The 16,341-nt window shown below is 45.5% G+C and overlaps 1 protein-coding gene across 5 annotated transcripts in view; it reads left to right on the top strand.

Moving 5' to 3' along the window:
* RASAL2 (RAS protein activator like 2) overlaps window positions 1-16,341 on the top strand; it is a 153,822-nt gene that overhangs the window by 13,093 nt on the left and 124,388 nt on the right. Inside the window, exon 1 of one of the 5 annotated variants that reach the window (XM_052665760.1) lies at window positions 16,068-16,339. The exons of the other annotated variants lie outside the window; for them this stretch is intronic. Coding sequence (XP_052521720.1) covers window positions 16,291-16,339 — 49 coding nt within the window. The 5' untranslated portion in view covers window positions 16,068-16,290. Of the gene's footprint in view, window positions 1-16,067; window positions 16,340-16,341 lie in introns of those variants that run through there. 5 annotated transcript variants of the gene reach the window in all.

Below are 16,341 nucleotides of genomic sequence, written 5' to 3'. Positions count from 1 at the left end.
GCAGGAGCTGATTTTTTCAAATTAATTTTGATGTATTACCATAATAAACATTTTAATAATATCCTTTCCTTCCCTTCTGTCAGCAGCTGAATATTTCAGTGAGCTACCCAGGCTGTCATGGCAGCCCTTATCCTCAGCATCTATGCAGGTCTGTTTCCAGGAATGCTTATAGACCCAGGTCCCAGGCCCTGCTGCCTCTGCTCTTGGTGTATTTAAGCCAGCTTTCAGGATATTTCCAGAAGACACTTAGGGCATATTTAGCCCTTCTTTTTTAACTTCTTATTCTATTTGATAGGAAATGCAAAGAAATCTCATCTTACTGTGTTTAAATTTTTCAGGAATTTGGGAAACAACTGGTGGTTAGCATCCAACACCTTGGAAAACAAGGCTTGCTCTGTACAGGGCTTGTTTGGGCTGATTAATGTTGGCCTGTGACAAGAAGCAGAGCCCAGGTAGTGTAACTGAAGGCTTGGCAAGTCCAGAAGTCAGGAGCAGGGTACTTACGCTGCAGGACTGGTAGGGGTTAGGGAGCTGTGCAGAGCCCAGCACTATCTGCAGCTGCTGAATTTCCAGGTTGTCACCCTGCCTGGATTTGATAATGCGGCTTCTTCTCTTGTAGCTGTTCTGCACTCTCACTGTTTGTCAGCAGTTTCCTAGAAAAGGGACCAAAAATACCTCCGTGGTCCAGGCACAGCCTTAGCATGCATCCTCTGGAGTCTGTCCTTTGCATCCAAAAACTGCCTTAGTTACTGGCTCTGTTTCCACAACAGTCTCATCATCACTCCATCTCTTTCAACACCTCTGCTTCCTTGTTTTCCTTCCCATCAGTAGATTTGGATGTTTGTCATCTGGTGCCTTTGTAATGCTGTGTGCTGTCCTGAGCTAATGGGCAGGAGTAGGAAAGTTCTGGAAAGCTGTCTGTGTGAAGGCTGAGAGAAAGCTGGAAGTCAAATCAAAGCCTCCCAGCAAAATACTGGCTTAATCATGAGCTGTAGCATGTGCAACTAGTGCTTCTCGTCTCTTTACCAGCCCTGTCCTTCCGTTGCCCTTCTGTTGCCTGCTGTTGGGTCTTGTTTGGGGATTGAGGGATGGCTTTACAAACTGAGATGCAGCAAGTTCAGTAGCTAAACTGCAGAAGAAGGGTTGAATAATTGTCCAAACATTCTATCAGATCCTCTGTAGTAACAGTAATCATGGATAAAATGTATGACGTTTTCTCAGTGATTACATCCATTAGTGCTGAAGCTAGGCAGTGAAATTTAGATGTGTTTTTTTGCTTTTTTTTTTTCCTATTTCTTTGTGGTATTTTTTCTTGTCAGTGAGAATGATTCTGCCCTCTTCAGGCTTTTCAGCAGCAGCTTGTTAAGAAATTATGCATTCCCAGAACTGCACCAGTTTAAAAACAGAGGGTGGAGGATTGTGTGCAAATGAGGAAGTAAACAAAGAGCCTTTGGAATTTCTGTCTGCTGTGAAGAGGAACAGCTTCAGGAAGAAATTGTTTCTGAGTTCTAAGAAACTTGTGCAAAGCTCAGACAGAAAAACAGCAGCCCTTCAGCTTGTGACCTGGTACACTCTTTAAAAGTGTTTCAACATCAACATGAGTACGAGCAATAGAGATGGAAGATAGGAGTTAAAAGCACTTCTAATGAAAATACTGATAAGGCCAGAAGAATTAAGCTTTACTGTAGAGATGAAATGCTTCTTGCACTTGTGTGTTAAGCAGCCTTACGTTGTTTTAAAAAACGTTTGGGGAAAGCAAAGTGATAGAGACACAGAGATTGCACTAAGAGCTCTGTTATTGCTGGTGTGCCATGCCAACAAGAGCAAGGATGTGTGATGGAACAAGGCCTAGTTTAGAAGGCTGTTTTTGTGGAATTAAGGTTGGAAAAGACCACTAAGATCATCTAGTCCAACCATCAACCCATCCCCACCATGCCCACTGCCCATGTCCCTGAATGTTTTGTTACACTTTCATTACTATTTGTCATTTTATTTTAGTTGCAATTTTTACTTACGTAACTACCGAAGGCATAAATATATAGAACTTTCCTAAGAAAAGAATACTTCTAAGGGCAATTTTCTACCAATCTGAAAGAGTCTTTGTCATGGAGTTTCCTGGAATGAAGGAGCAGTGAAAAAGAGGATGCTGCGAGTACCTGGTAATTCAGCTGCAACATTAGAAATACACCAGGTAATGTCTCCAGGCAGTTGTGTTGGGTGCTGGCTGCTCTTTGCCTCCAGGGGAAATCCTGTGGCTTCGGGGCTTGCCCTGCTCCCTGGGGTTGGTGCAGAGGAGGGCTGCTGCAGCCAAGCCCAGCCCCCAGTGGGCGCCTTGTGCGTGCAGCTGAAGAATGTGCCTTAAAAAGCCACTTTCTGGAATACCACTTCGTTATTTTTTCCTATCTCAAATACTGTGCTGTTGATACTCTCAGTGTTTTTGAGCTGAGTTTCCTGTTGGAAGAGGAGAAGTAGCAGTGGCCAATGTAGGCAAAAGCTGCTTGGATTTGAAAGTGACCTCCAGGAAGCAACGTTTTTGCTTATTTTAAGCCATGCACACACATCATTCTGTGTTTTTTCTGTCCTTACAGAAGCAACTTGTAATATTTCATCCTCCTTCCCATCTGCTCCAAATACATCCAGATATGAAAAAACAGTTTGTGCTGAGTCCTTCCTCCAGCAGTGCTGGTGCTGCTGGGTCTGTGGGCTGCAGCTTAGCTGGGAAGCAAGAAATAGGCACAGTGGAGAGGAATTACTTTGTTACCTTGCATATAGCTTCTTCTCAGGTGGGAAAATAAAATGCCTTGTTAGAAGTGTAACGAGCACACAGTCACCAATATCTGCTCTTAGAGATGCATAGTCAGAGAGCAAACTAACAGCAGTGTGGTGTAAAGAAGATGGATGGGATCAGCTGGCACGCCTGGAGTAGCACAGATTCTGTTCGATAAACTTGGCTGCTCTGGTTAAATGTTAGCACAGTCTGCTTGTCCACTTTAACATTCCAAATAAGTTTTGGCAGCTGCCTGAGTTAATATACATAGAATTGGTTTCTCTTTGTCTTCATTTTTTTTGCCCTACGGCCTTGTTAATCTGATCAGATAGCATCTTTTTAAAAGAAAAAACAGAACTATCAGTATCATTAGAAAAATGCCATTTCTGTGAGGTCTCATTAATACAGCCTGTGTGCTTCTACTTGCTGACCTAACTCAGTGTGCTAACTTGCTCTTTTCTCTGTTCTTTTTCTGCTCTGGTGTGTTACCTGCCGTAATCCCAATAAAGCTGAGTGCAGGGACCCCAGCAGCTTGCTGCCAGGGCTGCAGGCAGTCCCAGTGCCTTATCTGAAGCTGTGCCTGAGTAATGGCTGGGTCAACATTTGCTGAAGTGAATGAATGTGGCTTCCTTGGTCACAGGGCAGCTGGTCTACTTTTCTGTAAACGCCTTGGACTCTTTCTTTGCTGGCTACAAATAAGTAAGTCGTCTTCAGTAACACGTAGCCAAGTTAGAAACAAAGTGAATGTGCTTTAATCCTGGCTTCATTTGGACACTATTTCAACCAGAAGAGATGGAGAGGCTTCAGTGGCCCTGGCTGCATGGTACAGGTGGGCCTCTGCACCGTTCTGGCTCAGTGACCTTGAATGGTGTGTTTGTAGAGCGCTCTTTATGAAGCAAATGCAAATCCACCAGATCCCACATTTCCCAGCAAGAGGCTTTCTGTCATTCTAATTCCCTTATCATAGGCACAGCAACTTCACTTGTCCCTGAATCCTGGTCCATCTGTCCGGGATTTACTAGAATACTGCCGCGGTTTAAATAATGCTCCCTCCATCTGGGGGAGCAAACATTTATTGCTTTATCTGCAGGAGGAATTGATGAATATTAGTGTTTGCGAAGATAAATTGCGCTTTATCTTGGCTGTAAGAAGCGATCCTGCCTGCACCTGCTATGTGAGGCAGAGCATGGAGAATAATGTGTTGACTTACACGGGCTCTGAGGAGTGTGAGCACTGCCCCAGCTCTCTGAAGGACATGGTGATAAACTATTTTTTTTTTTTCAATGTGTGTTTCACTTCCCAGCTTTCTTTTGTGATCAAGTGTTTACCCCAACTCCCTTTTACCCACTTTTCTTAAGAATTTTTTGTTCCTCTTGGGCAAGGGCAGAAGGAATGACAGTGTGATTCAGCTGTTGTGCACACGTGTATTTGAGTGCTGTGCCATTTGATTAGGCATCTTCCATGGAGCAAACCTGCTGCTCTTTTGACCTGGTTAGCAAGGAGCTGAACGTCACTTCAGTTTGGAAGAGATTAAGAGTCTCTGATACTTGTGCTGATTGCACAGGTGATGAAACTTTATGTTCTGGTCTGACACGATGATTTTACAAACAATAAGGGAAAAATCATGCTGCTACATAACTGGCATGAACAGGCATGCAACCTTAGCATGGTACAGCTTTCCAGTATCTTCTATGGATGCAGAGATTGGTTCCCCAAGCCATGGTTCGAGTACAGTTGGTGCTGCTAAGGAAGGGAGCTGCAGAGCAGGGTGAGGACTGTGGTGAACATTGCTGCATTCATCTATTGGCCACTCCCAGCAAAATAGGCAACCTGCCCTAGGATCACCTGCCTTTCAGCCAAAGTTTAGAGGAGTAGAAGGAAAAAGCCGTTAGTGTGTACACTGCCACAGTTGCAGTTAAACATTTAATTGCAGGGCTAGAAACAAAATGATAAGACTGGAAAAGGCAAGCTCAGCTTACACTGGAACACATTATTCCTCCTTAGCTCTCCCTACAGGAGCTTGCTGGCTTTTGGGGTCTCTCCTACTTCACAATTACTTGTTTCTCCTGTTAGAATCCCTGCAGGGAGCAGCCTTCTGCTCCAACCCAAATAAAGCAGCCTAGCACGTGTGCTTGGACCTGGACAGCTTCTAGGTGTGCATGTGGGCTTTGGGAAGCCAAGAGCAGGGCTGTGCTCACCTCACTGCTCTCAGCAGGACAGAAAGTGGGGAGAGGAGCTTTTCTACACGTGTATAACTTGTATTTGTGTTGCTGTGTAGGGCTGCGGTGCAGTTTCGCAGTTCTGGGACTGCCCTCCTTCCAACCCACTGCCCAAAGGCTGCGGACAGCCACAGGACAAGTTTGCCATTCCCTGTTTGTTTGTTGTTGTTTTCTTTGCCTTCAGCTCCCTTTCCTTCCTTTCCCACCAGTTCCTTCTCAGCACTTCTAGGTACTCTAACGTTCCTGCTATAATTAGCTCTGAACAGAGCTGCTGTTATCTTTATGGAGTTTAATTTTTAAAGGACGGTCTGGAGGAAGTAATGCTCATTTGGCTGCGATCCTTTTATTGTTCCAGCCAGCAGCCAGCGTGGGGATCGTGCACAAAACTGACTTTAAAACTTATCAGCTTGCCCTTTCTCGGTCCTTGGTCTGGGTGAGGGACCTTACGTACCTTATGATGTACAACCAGAAGGAAAATTAACCCTCCCTCGCCAGCTCATGAACTGGTTTGCTTGGATTTCATCTGGCCTCGCATCAGCGTCATTTGTCTCTCATTTCTAGGTCACTGATGGAAATAAGCTGGGAATATTCTGACCAGCAACCATCCAGGAGCTATGTAAAGCAGATCTGAGCATGGCTTGTGCCCTGCTGAGCCCAAGTCCCACATCAGCTGTAGTTTGCCAACATGGTGTGGATGCAGCTGGTGACCCTGGGTGCTGCACCCATCACTGCTGCTGCCAGTGGCTGCCCCTTGCCCTGCTGTGCTCCATCATGGCAAGGTTACTTTGCTTTTCAATCTGCTGCTGACACAAAGTAACTGGCTTTTCAGCTCTGTCTCCCATATTTACTACGGAGAGTTTTAATTTTTTAAATGCATTAAACAGGATATAAGGTCGTTAACTTTGACTTCACCTTGCACCATCTTGCAAACAAATCAGCGGCTATCGTCGTGCCCTTCCCAGAACTGGGTGTGGTGGCTGAAATAAACCATCTCAGAGCACAAAGGAACAGAGTCCTATTGTTTCAGGCAGGCAGAAAGATGACTTCTGAAGGCTAAACTGTGCTGTTGCATTTTTTAAGTAGGATATTCGTACTGCTCCTGTCGCTTTTCCTCCGATCTTATTATTTTGTTGATTATCTAAATAAGGTAATCCTACAAGGAGCCTTCGGGGCCAATTTCTATCATTTGAAGCTCGTTTCGAACGATCTGCTCCAATTTAATTGCGGAATTTCAGTGAGTGGCTTTGAAGTGTTCCTTTGCATCGAGATCTCATTAGGGATTTCAGTGGAGCAGAAACTCCCCGGGCAGCTGCCTCTACACCTCACCTCACAGCAGCGCTCTGCTCCTTGCTTTTCCCCTCTCCATCGTTACCCACCCAGCTTATGTCTGGCCCAGATCTTAGTTGTGATGCTACGAATGCAGTGCCAGACAGAATTCTGTCTTGTACATCCAAGCCAGGCTGGATTCGGTGCCTCCATAGCAAATGGGAATGACTGGAAAGCAAGAGGGCCCGAGTTCAGCATTGCAACAGGTCTGAATTGTTCCCCATAAAGTAATATATGCCATATAGCAACACAGGGCTTTGTTAAACCTTTGTTTTTATTTACGAGCTGCATTCCTCAAGGTAGGGAAATGCGAAGGAAAGGTTTCCCTCTAAGGGACAATGGTTAGTGGGCAGAAAGGGGGTGGTTTATGTTGGACTAGATGATCTTAGAGGTCTTTTCCAACCTTAGTGATTCTATGATTCTGTACAGCCTAATGTTACTCCTCCCATACCTATTCTTTCAGATGCATTCTTGTGTGCCTCTTCTATCCTATCTCTGTTTTCTTTTGGAGCAAATCTGATAGAATGACATCGATGTGAGGAGAAAGAAAAAAAAAAAGAGATCTAATAATTCAAGTATCCTATTTCACTGTGAACCTGGTGATAAAAATGCAAGAGCTAACATCTTAACATCTTGTCAGTGATTCTTTCAGGCTGTTTGCATTTCTACCACTGCCGACCAACATTTGATTTTTCAGTCTCCTTTGGAAATGTAAAATTGAAATTTAAAAACTCTCTCTCTACTTCAGATGGAAAGCTGTGACAGTGCAAGCTTTAAGTGTGCCAGAGCAACATGTGCTGGTCAAATGAGATAAATATTTGATATCCTTCAGCCCCGGTAACAAAGGAACTGCAATCTGTACAGTCCCTCCTGCCCCAGTGCTCTGCAAGTTGCTGACTGCTTGCCTATGGCTGTGTGCAGTTTTCTTTGCGTATGAGATATAGGTAAGGCAGTAAGTGAAAGAAGCATGCAAGGTGCATAGATGCCCCCTCCCTGGAGGTGTTTGAGGAGAGCTGGATGGAGCTGTGAGCAACCTGCTGTGATGGGAGGTGTCCCTGCCTATAGCAGGGGGTTGTAACTAGATGATGTTAAAGGTCCACTCCAACCCAAACCGTTCTGTGTTTCCTATGAAAGGAAGTAGCAGGCAACACTGCATGTCTTTTTTACCAGGGTTTCTTTGTGAGTAAGCTGGTCTTGAGGACTGTTTGCCTCACCTTTATTTCTTTATCTCTTTTTCCTTTTGCTCATCCTCAGGAGTGCTGAAGCTTTTGCCTCGAGGAGAATGTAATAACATGGCAGTCTTTCCAAGGAACTGGACAGCCTTCCTCACACTTACTCTTTGACTTTTTGGTGCCTTGTACAGCTGCCTCCTTTTCAAGCAGCTTTCCCTGTGCATTGAATTACCTGTAACATAGATGTAGGAGCTCCTGATTGATTTATTTTTTTTTCTTCTTTTTTTTCTTGTTGTAAGGGGTAGAGGTGAGTAATGGAGAGGTATTTCCTTTCTTCTGAGCAGTTAGAAAAACAGAGCAACCCAGAATGTGTCCAGGCTGCAAGTAGGATTGATGTGTTGAGTTGCAGGGCATTTAAGCAGGAATGGTGGCTGTGCATGAGTTTGACAATATCTACATACCACCTACCCATAAAAAGCAGACACTGTGATATTCTTTGAATAAGTCAGATATTTCCCCAATTATGTTCAGTTCTCCAGAATCACAGTGTGGGACTAAGATAAAGTCAAATTAATCTGAAGTTGTAGAAAACATGCAAATAGCTTCTGTGGCTAATTTGGATAAGCTTGACCTGAGCTGCTAAATTTGGTTTACAGTGTCATTTACCCAAGAAAATGACTGAGAACGTGTGCCTTTGAAGGATGGCTCTCAGGCTGTGGGATAACTTTGCTGGGGCTCTCGGGGTGTCTCAATGATTCCAGCACCTCCCTGCCATGCCAGGAGCTGCCTTCTGGAATCAGAATCATTTCCACTGCAATAACATCGCTACGAATTGCAGCACTGTGTTTTACTTCACTAACAGCAAGGAAATCCATTGATTTCAATGGTATCTGAGAATTTTTATTGTTAATCTGCTGTATGCAAGGCAAATGAGACTTAGCTGCTAGGTTTCTAAATGTGGCCTGAGTGAAATGAAGTTCTTTGCAGTGTAATTTTTATTTTTAACAGCACCATTCATTATTCCATAAGGAGGTGATGTCTCACTGCTGCTTTTCTCACTGCTCTACTCTTTCCTTCTGCAGTTCCAGTTGCTTCCCCAGCCACGTTTGCATTGAAAACACCACTGATGGAGCTGTGGCCCCTGGGGTGGCTGCATTTGGGCCAACTGTCATCACATTGGCTCAGTGCTGTAATTACAGAGCTGCCAGAGTCATCCCTGAAGCCAGGCACATGTCGCTGCTGCACGCCTGCTCTGAGGTGCAAGGTGTACAAGGTGATTTGTAGCTCCCAACAAACATTATAATACATCCTGGCAAGTTCTGTTTATCTGTGAGAAGTTGGGAAAGTATTTTCTGCTCCTATCACGGCTTCAAATGGCACATTTAGCCAGTGTGTTCCACCTGTGCTGCTGCCTGCAGCTTGGGAAGAATGCGACTGCTCCTGCAGCATCCTGGATGGAATCTGCTGCAGAGCTCAGTACAGGGCTGTGCAGGAAGCTGCACTGGGGATTGCATTCATCACAGCTGCTCAGCTGACTGCAGAGAGAGCAGGGAGGATGGACACTGTGGGAAGCAGGATTTTTCTGGGATTTCGGCTGCGTTGCCAGCTTGCTATTCCAGAGGAGGAGGCAGATGGAGTGGAAGGCTTCATATTTTTATTAGCAACAACTGTGCAAGCAAACTTAATTTGGCATTCTTAAGCCTGTTGGTGTTTTTCCAACTTTACCCCTCAGCTGTTGCTAACTGCATTGCAGAGGCCTCACTAATCCTGCAACTTCACATTGTCTCCATCGCTGCTATTTATATGCGAGGATTCAGATTGCATGGCAGATTAACTTAACATTCCCTTTTATTTTTAATTCTAGTATAAATATTTCCTCAAGTCTCTGGAAAAATGTGCCTGGCACCTCCTAACCTGAGGATGCATGCTTGTTAACTGAGGTGAAAAATACCTGTACCATCGTGTCCCTTAGGGTTTCCATAAGAATGAATCAGTTCCGTGCAATTCGTTTGTTGCAATTCCTATGTTTCACCTCTTTCCCCACCCCCAAAACAGCCACACTAGCTTTATTCTTCCTCCTCTCTCATTTCCTTCTTGCTTGGCTCATGGTATATCTCATCCTGTCCCTTTTGTCTGTGGGCTTCCTTTCCTTACAGCTGCCCCATGCCATCTTGCTCATTTCCTATCAAAATAAATATTCTTTTGGCAGTGATGTTCTCTTAGTTGTCCTCTACCTGTGCTCTTTTTCAGTCTGTTGGGGAACAGGAAAGGTTTCCAGCAACTGTCTGTAGAAGGCAGAGCTTTCTCTTATGTCTGCCATGATGACAGCCATTGTCACCCACTGTACTTCCAGATTTGCACTTTATTCAGGGAAATAAGTGCTCGAGGGGGTTTGTGTTTTGCACTCACCCTGCCCCATCTCCCTTAATGCAGTCTTTTTGTGCAAAACTCTGTTGTGTAACTAATTCTTAGCAGGTTATTGACGCGGTGCTGGTGATTTAGTATTTGAAATCATGCTTTGGGGCTCAAAGTGCCTTTCACCTTTAATGAAAATGGCATCCCAGAATGGTTTTGCCCTTCTGGGGAAGGCTCCTCTTAGTAAGTGAACTGTTGGCTGTGTGTTGGTTGTATTCCATCACACAGTGGGCACAGTGGTGTTGAGTGGTCTTTTCCAACCTTAATGATTCTCTAGAATCCTTCTAGGATTCTTAACCCCTCTAGGAAAACCTTGGCAGCTTGTGTGTGCTGCTGGGCTACATCCTGAAGTTTTGCAGCCACTGCTGAATTACAGTCGCAAGAAAGCGGCTACAGCCGTCAGCTCTGCTTCCAAGTAAGTAAATTGGTGCTTGTGCAGAAGTTATTCCTTCTGGAGAAAGAGCAGCTCTTTCAGCAGTGCTGCCCCTGCTTCTTGCTTTTGACAAACTTCTTGTTTCCAGACAAACTTCTGAAGTGGAAGAAAGAGAGGAATGTGGGTGGCATTGGTTTCTTCTTGCTGGGTAGTCACTGAAGTGCAGAAAAGGGGGAAATTCCCTGCCTTTCATTTAGTAACAGAGCTGGAAGTTTATGGGAAGGTGGGATTTACCTTGGGCTGCGGTGTCTTGCGGCTTTCCTCTTCCCACCTACTCCAAAAGACTGCACTGTGGCAGGGGCGTGCATGTGCCTGCTCAGGGCAAAGCAGATTGGGAAAAGTTGTCCAAAACATTTGAAACCGACTGCTTTTCTATTTCACTAAAGGACAAACGATTACTTCCCGAAGCCATGCAGTCAGACTTTCACACAGCCAGCCTAAAAATCCCTGATTTCTCAAAACTGATAGTTTTGATGTGCATGATGACATGGGACTGAAATGCTCGTTTGAGGTTTCCTGAGGAAAAATAAATCCTTTTGCACATGGGTTACCTTTGGTTTCAGGGCTTATTTCGGAGAGCAAATTACAAGGTACTGATGTGGTTCTGAGCTCTTCTGTTTTCATTGCAAATGTGCTCAAGTTCAGGGATTAAGTATGGGTTTTGTGGCAGCTGTCTGCCAACTGCAAGAGCGTGTGGCCTCGTACGGAGTTACAGCAAGGAGAATCTGAAGTTGTTTTTAAAAGGAGAGACGTCAAGTCCCTTTTCCAGCTTATGTACACCTGTCTACCTTGGGCTAGGGACTGCAGAATTCTGCATGAGGACTGGGAGAGTGCAAAGACACGATCTGACTGCACGTTTCTTCCACTCTCTCCACATTTTTTAATATGTTGTAGAAATCATAGCGTTTTAATTTCCCCCTCCTCCCTCTCACTGACTTCCCCTTTCCCTTCTTTCCTCCCTTGCTTTTGAAAGTGTGGCTTGTTTAAGGAGCTAATAAGGATCTCTTTATTGTTCATTTTACTGAAAAGCACCTCAGCCTGCGCAGTGAACCAGGGGCTGTTTCTCATTCTGTCTCCACTAAATTTCCTGTTTGCCCGGATTTTGGGTTATTCACTCGGCAGCTAACGGAGGCAATTAGGCTGCTGAGAACTCCTTGCAGCTGAGGTCTGCCAGGCTGGCAATCAGGGCCGTCTGTCAGCCACAAAGGCTTTCCCCTTTACTGGCAATGACATAATTTGTGCATTTTTCAAAGACAATTCCTCACAGTTCAGATTTCCCATCTTCTGAATTTAGCTTCTTGTCTTTTTTTAAAACGTGTGCACCTCAAATTACAACTCCAAAGCAATCTTGAGCATTGCCTTTCCTTGTGTGTTTGTGTGGGAAATTGTCTCGCAGGACAGAGAGAGAGTGGGAGAGAATCTGCAAGTTCTTCCTTATAGTGGAATGGAAAACCTTACCCTTCTTTACAGACTTTGTGTTTGGTCCTCTTCAAGATACTGGGTTAACTCCAGCCAAGATGTGCTCATCGTGTACATTGTGCCAAGTGTTTCTCATCTCCAGCACAGTGAAGTTTGTATTCTGGGAGGGGGGAATTTTTTTCTTATCCTTCAGCAGACAACTTGTAGCTGCTGGGATGGCCCTGCAGATCCCTTCCCTGAGGACAGACGTGTTGTCCCCTCCTCTGCACGCACTGTACTTGACTTCTGCTTCCCTCTAGCAGAGGATCTGGCCTCTGCTTCCTGGCCTCTGTTTGTTGTTTGTTTGCATTGGGTTAGTTTTTTGTTTTTTTTTTTTGGCAACTTTATTGCAGTACTTTCCTTGTCTTGTTGAAAGTTAATAGCAATGTTTGGTTTTGACCTCTTTGAGGATACAGCTTTGAATACAACTTGCTGTCTTATCAGTGCGTCTCTGAAGCTGTATGTGGTCCTTCTCTTCCTACAGAATCACAGCATGGGTGGGTCAGAAGGGACCCCAAAACCTGCCAGAGCCCCCTGCCATGGGCTGGCTGCCTCCCAGCTGAGGCTGCTCAGGGCCCATCCATGGCCTGGGACACTTCCAGGGATGGGGCACCCACAGCTCTGGGCAGCGGTGCCAGGACCTTATTACCTACAGATGTCTCATAAAGTGTTATCATATCATGTTGTCATATCAAGTTTAGAGTTAGATGAGTTTTTCCACGCTGGACACATTTTGCAGGTGGGAAAGGTGGGGAATTGGTGCGTATCTGTAGAAGTAAACTTTAGAAATGAACGTGTGAATGTGAATATATTTCTTTAATAATCCAGCAAGTCTTTCATCTTTTTTTTTTTTTTTTTTAATTGAATACAGACTATGTAAATACTTTGAGAACGATCAAAACTATTACCGCATCACTGATCTCCTCCATTGACCCATCTGTGAGATGTTTAATCTCTTCTTTTTTGAAAAGTGTGTGTTTCTCAATTTCAAAAGCAGCCATCCACCGCCCAGTGTGTCTCAGGAAGCAGCTCCTGCTGGCTCCTTGTCACTGTGCCACTGTTCTTTCAGGGATGGCTGAACACTCTGGGCTTTTCCTGTCGCTGTGTTGGGGAGCAACCTGTCCCACACCCTGTTATACAGCCACCTGAGCCAATGAAAGGCCAACCCACCAAGAGCTTCATTGCCACCACGAGAACCATCCCAAAGGACCTGCAGCCATCTCCTGGATGCCCCACGTGCTTTCTGTACCTGCTTGCTCCTTGCATACACCAGCAGACATGCAGTGCTATCACTTTGCCATCCTATAATGAGGTTTTCAGTAATCATTCTGATTTCAAGAGTGCATTTTGCTTCTGAAGTGAGAAGTGATCGGTGCTTTTGGGATCTGCATAGGGACAGTAGATGTGGACTTTTAAAGTGACCCGTTCAGCTGAGTGCCTGAGAAACAAAGTGACTCGATTCGCTGCTTATATTTAGTATCATTACCTACTGCATTAGGTTCTGTTTTCTTCTGTTTCTGTTCAGGAAGGTTAACAGGGAAAACGCCCAGCAGAAAGCATTTGTGTGCTTATCAGAAGGCAAACGTGTGGAAAACATTGGGTCAGCATACTGGATGTCAGCTTTTTTTAAAGAGCACATGGAAGGAGGAGTATTCAGGGCTGGAGAGAGGATGTCCTTCCTTTTGGTGAAGCTGGGAGCGTTGGAGGTGCTCATGGATCCTCAGCTTAAACATGACCTGAAATCACAACGCCCTCCTAGTTGCTTAGTTCAGAGCTGTGTATCATAGATATGAGATCCTAAACTTAGCATTTGTAAAAAGGGGGTAGATGCCAGGAGATCCATGAACCTGGGCAGGCTGAGATTGTGAGGGAGCACGGCTCCTTCCATTTCTGGAGCTAGTGAGGAGCTGTGATCAGCTCTCATCACCGAAGTGGAGAACATGCAAATGAATTTGGTGTGAGCCAGGTGAAGTCCCTGACACTGGAGGAGCACAGAAGAAGCTGAAAACAGTTTTGCTGACCTCAATCCTGTGTGCTGCTCTTTGTTCTCCCCATCTCAGCACATTATGGTGTTAGCTGATCCCAAAAACTTCTCCAAGGGGTCAAGCAGCCAGACAGTTCCTTTTATGTGACCTCAGCCGAATATCCTATCCAAGACCATTTCTCTTTTCTTTATGGTGTGTCAGAAGCAGAAGAGCAGCTGTTGTATTTTTCCCTGTATGAAGACAAGAAGGAATTTGACTTCTCAGAGCACAGCTGCTAGAAGCAGCACTTTGCTTCCCCCTGCTCCCAGGCTGTCTCGTCCTGGAGCTTGTTATGGCTACTGCACCTTCAGAACCAGGCTGAGGAGCGCGGGCTGCCTGGGTACCCACAGTGATCGCTCTGTAGGATGTTGCCAGTCTTCATAGAATCTTGTGGTGTCTCCTGAGATTTCCTCTGATAGCAGCATCACTCTGCCGAGGAATCCCTGCTAATATTTGTGTGGTAGTTGTTTCAGCACTTGGCAGGGGTGAGGGCGTTAATGTGAAACCTCCTTTGGCTGGCGCGTCTGCAAGGATGATTTGTGCGTAGTGCTGTCCCAGCATTATCATTATATCTGAACAATGAAATTCTGGATGTCTTTTTGTAGATGTGCACATAAACACTTGTATTAAGGCAGTGAGTTGTATTTGGACTTGTATTTGTATTTGGACTCTGCAAACCTCTCATTTTCTTCTGTACAGATCTCTTTTCCAAACGAGAACAGGCTGTTGTATGGATTTCTTAATGCCAAGTGCTGCTTATCTGCACAGCATTATTGCTGTACACAAGGTGAGCAGCTGGATGTCCTCAAGGACTGCCCAAGAGATCAAAGAAGGTCCTAGAGGGTCCTGGGGTATGCACAGGGCTGTGGAACCAGGCACCCAGGCACTTCCCTCTTGCAAGGTAGGGATCTGCACTGTTGTGGTAGGAGCTCCAAGCCCAAACGTGGCCTCTCATTTCATCGTTGGAGATGTTTTTGAATCCAAATGTTGGAGGTGGAGGTTGACCACAGGACCCACATAAATGACACACAGGAAAGAGCCTTTTTTGACCCTGCTTCTTCAATCCTGCATTCTGTGCCTTTGGGAATAGCAGAATTCAGTCTTACTTTACGTGCATGGCATGATTTGAGAATTGAGTTTGCCATGAAAGACAGAATGGGAAGAGGTGGTCTGTAGGACCTTTCAGTAGGCAGCCTTGCAGGACAATAAGAGAGACATGTGTTGAATAGTCACAGATATTCAGTGTTCCAGCTTTAGCAGAAGAAAACTTTTTATTGCAGTGTTCTCAAATAGGGAAATAAAAATAGCACAAAGCTCTCTGAAAAGACGTGAGGTGGCAGCTCTTTCAGAAAGGCTGGTTTTTTTAAATCATTTTTGAGCAAAGAACTGCCAAGCCATCGGCTTTCTTTTTGCTCAGCCTCTTGCTGGCCATTGTACCGTTTCGTCTGAGAAATCAGATCGCTGTCAGGCATTATTTCATTAGTGTTACCCACGAAGATAGTTGCTGGAGAGCTGGTGCAGTGGTTTTGCTCTTCTGTGCAGAAGAAGTGGGTGCTGTGTGGTGTGGTGTGTGCCAAGAGGTGGGAGCTGCTGCAGGTTAAACATCATTGCAAGCCATCTGAAGGCTGAAGGAGCCTGGAGCTGTGTGGGTGAGCGGATCATCTCTCCAAGCACAAGCGGGCTTCTTTTAAACATCAGAGAGGAGGGCATTGCCTTCTGCCTCATCCCTGCATGCTCCTGCTGCCATCTGCCATCGCTGCTAGAAGCTGGTGGCTGCCGATGGCTGGTTTGGGGTCAGGACTGGAGTTCCAGCCACCAGCTCTTATGTGGATCCAGGCTCAGTATCCCTGCCCCGTGCATGAGTTGGAGACAGTGGTGCTTTCCTGTGGGCTCGTTTTGGCATCTGCCTTTCTCTCTTTGCCTTCAGGACTGATGTGAAGGCTCTCCTACTGCTGCTCCGCTTACAAGGTGCTTTGTGCTGGAAATGAGGAGGCTCTCCAGAGGAGGAAGCAGTGTCTCCTGTTTGCCTTGAGTTATCCTATCATGACAATGGCTTCAGAATTTGCCTAATGTAAAAGCAAGGCTTAATCTGACGGGAAGATGTTTGTGTATTTAAAATAGTTACTTCTAGCCGGGACCACTCCCTGCTTTTGTCCTTCCCTGCCGGACTTTTCAGCTTCGCTTGGCTAACATGAACTGCTTGTTTACACCAGAGATACTGGAGCATGAAGAAGGAAGTCGGTACATTTAGCACTGATTCAGTTCCAAGCTTCCTGTGCGTGTGCACACACGTGTGTGTGTGTGTGTGTGCAGGGAGTTTGCAGCCTCCTCCATCCAGAGCCCGTGCAGCCTCCGCAGAAGCAGCAGCAGGACTGGCGCGGGCAGACGCAGGGGCTGGATGCTGGAGGGTTTTTAAAGCTCTTCCACCCAGTTTGATTCAGAGCAGGTTTAGACAACAACGGGTAAAAATTCTGGTATGGCAAGCCTGGTGAGGAAGATGCTAGTGCAGACAAAGCCATGGAGCGGT

This window comes from Tympanuchus pallidicinctus, unplaced genomic scaffold (assembly GCF_026119805.1).
Source record: "Tympanuchus pallidicinctus isolate F22 unplaced genomic scaffold, pur_lepc_1.0 scaffold7, whole genome shotgun sequence".
NCBI lineage: Eukaryota > Metazoa > Chordata > Aves > Galliformes > Phasianidae > Tympanuchus > Tympanuchus pallidicinctus.
This window is presented reverse-complemented; position numbering and strand designations above follow the sequence as displayed.